At 39.0% G+C, this 7127-nt stretch overlaps 1 protein-coding gene across 1 annotated transcript in view; it reads left to right on the forward strand.

Moving 5' to 3' along the window:
• Positions 1-5013, forward strand: part of mipepa (mitochondrial intermediate peptidase a) — a 57244-nt gene extending 52231 nt beyond the window's left edge. Inside the window, exon 19 of the mRNA XM_041803746.1 lies at positions 4663-5013. Within this exon, the coding sequence (XP_041659680.1) occupies positions 4663-4763 (101 nt within the window). The 3' untranslated portion in view covers positions 4764-5013. The remainder of the gene's footprint in view (positions 1-4662) is intronic.
• The last annotated feature ends 2114 nt before the right edge of the window (positions 5014-7127 follow it).

Below are 7127 nucleotides of genomic sequence, written 5' to 3' on the forward strand. Positions count from 1 at the left end.
GAACTGGACCACAACTGGCAGCAACCGATGCGTTTACGCAGGTAGACACGGTCAAAGCAACGACTTTATCCAGGATTTTTCCCACTAGCCCCCTACTCTTTACTGACCGTGAGGGACTAGTGTGAACAAGCAATTCAGGCACTTTTCTGAGCATTACACTGCATGTGTGAGCCTCTTAGTACAGCCTGTGCTGATCAGTATTCTGGACTCCACTACCAGTGCTGTTGAGGTCAAAGTGGAAATATTCTTCAGCGTTTAAATCAAGGCTTTTAGTTATGGTTGGAAACTACCTCTTTTATGTGGCTGCCTTTGTCCCCAGGATCAAGGGCCGTTTGGATGTGGTGTGTAAGGCACCGCCGCATGTCAGTATCATCTTGTAGCCGAGGGGCAGGGTGCAACCAGCGCTTAGAGAAGATAATAATCCCTTTCCTGAAATTCAGTGTAAGGTCATTCCCTGCAGCCTGAGCCAAAACTGCAATCACTTTGAATCTGCCGAGCCAGCTTCAGGATGTCAGCACCACAGTGTGTGGGTGTGTGTGTGTGTGTGTGGGGGGGGGGTGTTACAGGGATCAGTATAAAGACACACACACATGCATTTCTGATGATTTAATAGAAGAACCACACAGAGCTATGAACGTATTTGCCACAAACCTTTTTTGTTTTTGCATCTTTATCACACTTAAATGTTCAGATCATTGAACAAATTTTGATTTGAGACAAAGATAACCGGAGTAAATACAAAACTCAGTTTTTAGATGATGAATTCATTTATTAGGGAAAAAAGCCATCCAAACCTGCCTGGCCCTATGCGAAAGAGTCATCACCCCTGAACCTAATAACTGGTTGTTCATCCTTGGCAGCAACAATTGAAAGCTTAATTTCATAGTCTACTCTAGTTCAGTCTTTTTTCTCAGCTTGTTATTTGAAAAGTTCTATAAACCGCCAACTTTATTTCTTGAATTTGTTGTGATTTACAAACGTTTATGACATTTACTTTAATATTTCAAAACAGGGAAATAAATGCAGTTTGAAATACTGACTAATTGGTTTGCTGTTTGGATAAAAATGGAAATGAAAAGAAATAAAATTGTTATCATAAGTGGAATGATAAAGTTTTCATGTCTGTAATCTTCTATTTATCCTACTTTCTTACTTTTATCACATGAATTATACATTTGATAATAAATTGTACGGTTTAAATTGGGGCTAGTGAGGTTACAGTCAAATTGATCGCTTGTTCTGATGAGCGGTCAACAGGTGCGTCACTTTAAATGAAGTTTACCCAAAGAATTGTTATACACAGGAAAGTTATACACAGTCCAGTATCCAAAGAATAGATGCAGAAATCACTTCACATCAGATACGCAATGTATAATATTAGCGCTGACACCTTCTAGCTGGTTGATCAGTCGATATTAGGGCTGAACGATTTGCAAATATAATCTAATTGCGATTTTTTTTCCCAAATATTGCGATTGTGTTTTAATATGCGATTATTCTTAGGTCAATCTTAAATATTTTTCGACAAATTCAAGCAATAAATAATTCCATAAATAAGACCATGTGTATTGAAAACTTTTAAATTATTTATGAAGCAATTAATACAAAGTAGCATGAATCTAAATAGGGGATGAAACAAGCTTTAAGCTATAAAGGAGGCGGCTGGGGTGGAGGAGGTGAAGCTAGCTACCAGCTGATCGCAGCTGGGTTATGACTTTTGTGAAGTAATGCTAGACTTCTACAGTTTTAGTTAGAAGGAGCTAACTTTTTTGGCTTGTATTGTAAATGTGATGTCATTTGCTTTGTTTAAGGGCATAATCATTTTTATGTCACTTATTTTGATTAAGAAAAACATACATAAAACATGGAGTGTTTGAACCTTAATGCATGGAGTGTTTTTTTGTAAACCATAAAAAAATGACAGTTGAATGTTTGCATAATGTGCATAAAATCTCTGCCGCTGCAAAAAAATGATTTATTAAACTGCTATTTTGACACATTTCAAGTTAAAGAAATATTGCAACTTTGGGATTCGAAAATTGCAGCAGGCCATATTGCGATTTAATCTAATTTGCGATTAATTGCCCAGCCTTAGTCGACATGCTCTCATCCAACTTGCATATTTAGTTGTTAAATTGTATTTATTAGGGCAGCCAAAAAATTAAAAATTGTAATTGTGATTAATCCCAGACTTTTTGTTGTTGTTGAATTAATAACATCCTTTTTATTGCATTTTAAAATCTCACTATTTTGCTTTAACAGTTTTCTGTCATTTTGTTTTTATTTTACTGTTGCAGTGTTAAAAGAGGAGAGAGGATAGTCAGAAACAGGGCTGAGAGAGTGGGAGAGAGGAAAGGAGCCCAGGCTGGCTGCACATGTGGGGTACGATCCAGCAGGGAGATACTGCACATGCTTAACTGAAAGGAACAATAAAGCATGAGATTGATTGCATTTTTTAAGTGCACTTATTGTGATTAATTGCTATTAATGGGATTAATCTTGACAGGCCTAGGATTTATATACATTTTTGTGAATAATCTGTTTCAGCAGATACAACCTTAGATTAAAGTTAGAAAAAAGCCACATGATGAAGCCAAACCTTCACAGAAAGCAGGATGTGAACCCCTCTCTCCTTCAGTGTGACAGCTGGAGATGTTTGACACAGATACAAGCACCTGAAGTGGCTTTGAGAAACACGTTTATAGCACCAGCACATGTCTGTGCAGCTTAAGTCCAGGACATGCACATACCCCTGGACATGTAGGTATTTTACTAAAACAGTGTTACTCAACCCTGCTCAACCAAAGAGCCAAACTGTTGAAAAAGACCTTTGCAAGAGCCACAATCTAAATGGTGAAAATGGGTATAAGTGGCAATAACAATAAGTTAAAGTGGTGAAATGGTCAAAAAGCGCAAAAGAAGTGGCAAAAAAATGAGTGAAAGTTGGCAAAAATTGGGAAAAAAGTGGCAAAAACCAATTAAAACATAAGTTAAAGGTGGCAAAAATGTTCAAAAACAGTAAAATGTGGCAAAATATGAATAACTAAAATGGGCAAAAATGGGAAAAAAGTGCCATTCAATGGCAAAAGGCAGCGTAAATGTGCAAAAGGGGCAAAGAATGGCAAAAAGGGGGAAAAATTGCAAAAAGCGAGATAAAAGACTCATAAACAGGTGAAAAATGAACAAAAAATGAGTTACAGGTGGTAAAAATGTGGCACAAATGAGTGAAAAGAGACTAAAATGGACAAAAGTGGCAAAAATGGGAAAAAGTCATTCAGTAGAAAAAGGCAGCTTAGCAAGGGCAAAAATGGTAAAAGGGGGAAAATTCAAATAGCAAAAAGCAGGACAGAAAAGAAAATAATGGTGAAAAGGGGCAAAAGAAGTGGCAAACTTGGGCTTAAAAAACTGTAAAAATAGATTAAATGTGGAGAATAAGGGGGGAAAATGCAAATAAGGGAAATGGAAATATACAAACAAAAAATAAAGGTTGGTTATTTAGGCCAACTGTACAGAGTGGGAAACAAACTGATTAATGTAACCTGCAATGGATCATTTCTGAGGTCAAAGTTTCCCTTTTTTAAGGTTTTCTGGGGGAATAATATTTCAAATTGAGACATAAAGGAGCCACAAATCATCACAGAAGAGCCACATGTGGCTTTAGAGCCACACGTTGAGCATCACTGTTGTAAAATCAAGTGCTTTCTGTGACCCTCTCCAACCTCAACAGTATGTTTTTGTTTTTGCTCATGTGTCTTTCTCTCTCCATATCTTGTCCACATAGTCTGGATTTCTCTAAAATCTTTGCATCTCTGTTCACGGGCGCCTGTGCAGACATGCTTTTGTAAGAGCACTGGAGTTGACCAATGCTGGGAGAAGGGGGGAGGGCCTATTTACATTGGCAGCCACACAAGGGGAAATGAACTGACTTCAAAGCATTGTAAGAGGAGCAAAGGATCCCTCCACGCATGAGCTGGCAGCCAGGCTCTGAAAACACAGAGATATTCCCAGGGCTGGCCTACGGGCTGTACAGTCATACTCTGTCTGCAGGGATGGGTACAGTTGGTATTAGAAATAATGGGTTTTCAAAAGTTTGTGTCATTCTTTAAGGATCTGTTGTTCCATCTAAGGTTCAAACTTCAATACTCTCAGAGATCTGAGACCCAGTTGACAAGATGCTGTCCTGATCTGTGCCATGTTAAATGCATTCACAAATCATGTTTGAGTTTTATTCAGTTTAGTGGGAATAAAAGGTTTGAGGGGGAAGGGTTGTGGACCATCATTTTCAGAAATTTCTCTTGTAGTTCCACTTCAAAACAGAGAGGATGCAATATTGCCCTGGTACTCCCAGCACAAGACTTCCTCTGCCCTGTGGCCTAGCTTTGACAGATGCTAAAGGAAACTGAATTTCACAGAAGTCTGAGTTTTTGATCATTGTTTTTCAAATTAGAGTCCACATAAAAATGTTCTTTAAAAACCGTAAGGATTAGTGGATTAACAGACGTGTGCCTAGCTCTGCCCGTATCTGGAGATCTCAAAGTCAAACTAAATTCTCCTTCTTAAAGCTTTTTTTCTTTATTGCCCATCTCTGTTTAGTAAATTCAGTTAAATAGTACTGAAGACTGCCATGTGCCAGATTTTTAAAAATGTGTCTCCTTTTGACAGGAATGCTCCGGAGACAGCCCACCATTGAGGACTTAGTGGATGCACTGGTGTCGGAGCTCAACCTGGACTTTGAGACTTTCATCATGGACTCTGAAACATAAAACCTGCAGCTTCCAGCGTTTAAATCAACCTGAACCCTGACAGAGCAAATAGAACAGTGATGATCAGATTATTAAAAACCTTTTTTTACACTGTTGGTCTTTGATAAAGTCACACTGATTGTGCTTTCATCAGTGGGTTGCAGCCGAATCCTGAATCTCTTTCATATCTGTATAAATTGAATATTAGATAGAATGTAAAATTGTTTCCACATCCCTTGAAAAGGACTTAATAAAAAAAAAAGTGACATAACACATGGAGAGAAAACTGCTGAAGGTGCAGACTACTGAAGAACTTGAGTCCAGTTCAGACCAAAGATTTCTGATGCATTAAGACTCCAGAACCCCAGCGGGGGCAGCAGCGCTGAGCTGTCAAAACTCCAAACGACCGTCTGATGACGACACCTGTGATTTTGTTTGTCAAATCACACAGCGGGTTTTTAAATGTAGAAAGCAGAATGGAAATCTAATTATGGGCTATAAATTCCCCCAAAAATATATGCAAAGTAAAAAAAACACTTCATTAGATTTAATTATGCTGTTTGGAAAATGAATTCTTATTTTTAAAAAAACATGTTACAGAAACTTTGAACTCTGCTGTCCTATTCATCTGCTGTGCGCATGCATGGTAAGCTAATACATGAAAAAAAATCAAGGTTGTAGTAACTTAAGTTTCATACCTGCTAACATGGACTGAAATTTCAGGATACTTTCTCAAAATAAAATCATTGAAACGTAGGGGACAGGACAGTGGCATGAAGCCCAGTAAAGAACTTTCAGAGCTAAAGCTAAAGTCAGTCAGCGTTTGTAGAATAGATGAATATAAAAGCCAAAATTATTTTATCTTGTAAATTCCATGATAAATTTAAAAATGGTCAGCATGAATAATTATAAAAGTCATTTATTTATAAATGATAAAATGTGGAAGTTCAAAACCATGGACAGAAAAATTGAGCAGAGGAGAAGCCAACGTGGTTATTGATGTAAAAAAAATTACCTACTTAATAATTTACAGAACTTACAACTCTAACACAAACATTCCTCATCCCATACCAAGATTGTCCTTGATGTGCAAAATAATCACTTTTTTAGTATTTCTTCACAGTTCAGATTTTCTTCAGCTCACACAAAGCTTCATGGTAGGAGGTGCCAGACACAGGTCCAGAACAGGTGTAGAACGGGTGTACAACAGGTGTAGGAAAGGTGTACAATAGGTGTAAAACAGGTGTAGAAAAGGTGTACAATAGGTGTAAAACAGGTGTAGAAAAGGTGTGCAATAGGTGTAAAACAGGTGTAGAAAAGGTGTACAATAGGTGTAAAACAGGTGTAGAAAAGGTGTACAACAGGTGTAGGAAAGGTTCACAACAGGTGTAAAACAGGTGTAGAAAAGGTGTACAATAGGTGTAAAACAGGTGTAGAAAAGGTGTACAATAGGTGTAAAACAGGTGTAGAAAAGGTGCGCAACAGGTGTAGAACAGGTGTACAACAGGTGCAGGACAGGTGTAGAACGGGTGTACAACAGGTGTAGAACAGGTGTACAATAGGTGTAAAACAGGTGTAGAAAAGGTGCGCAACAGGTGTAGAACAGGTGTACAACAGGTGCAGGACAGGTGTAGAACGGGTGTACAACAGGTGTAGAACAGGTGTACAATAGGTGTAAAACAGGTGTAGAAAAGGTGCGCAACAGGTGTAGAACGGGTGTTGAAAAAAAGGTGCGCAACAGGTGCAGGACAGGTGCAGGACAGGTGTAGAAAAGGTGCACAACAGGTGCAGAACAGGTGTACAACAGGTGTAGGGAAGGTGTAGAACGGGTGTACAACAGATGTAGGAAAGGTGTACAATAGGTGTAAAATAGGTGTAGAAAAGGTGCGGAACAGGTGCAGGACAGGTGTAGAACGGGTGTACAACAGGTGTAGAAAAGGTGTACAATAGGTGTAAAACAGGTGTAGAAAAGGTGCGCAACAGGTGCAGGACAGGTGTAGAAAAGGTGTACAATAGGTGTAGAAAAGGTGCAGGACAGGTGTAGAACGGGTGTACAACAGGTGTAGAAAAGGTGTACGACAGGTGCAAAACAGGTGCAAAACAGGTGTAGAACGGGTGTAGAAAAGGTGCGCAACAGGTGCAGGACAGGTGTAGAAAAGGTGTACAACAGGTGCAGGACAGGTGTAGAAAAGGTGTACAACAGGTGCAGGACAGGTGTAGAAAAGGTGCACAACAGGTGCAGGACAGGTGTAGAACAGGTGCACAACAGGTGTAAAACAGGTTTAGAAAGGGTGCAGAACAGATGTAGAACAGATAAATATAGAACTGGTGTAGAACTGGTGTAGAAAGGGTGTAGTACTGGTGTAGAAAGGGTGTAGAAAGGGT

This window comes from Cheilinus undulatus, linkage group 2 (assembly GCF_018320785.1).
Source record: "Cheilinus undulatus linkage group 2, ASM1832078v1, whole genome shotgun sequence".
In the NCBI taxonomy this organism is placed as follows: Eukaryota; Metazoa; Chordata; class Actinopteri; order Labriformes; family Labridae; genus Cheilinus; species Cheilinus undulatus.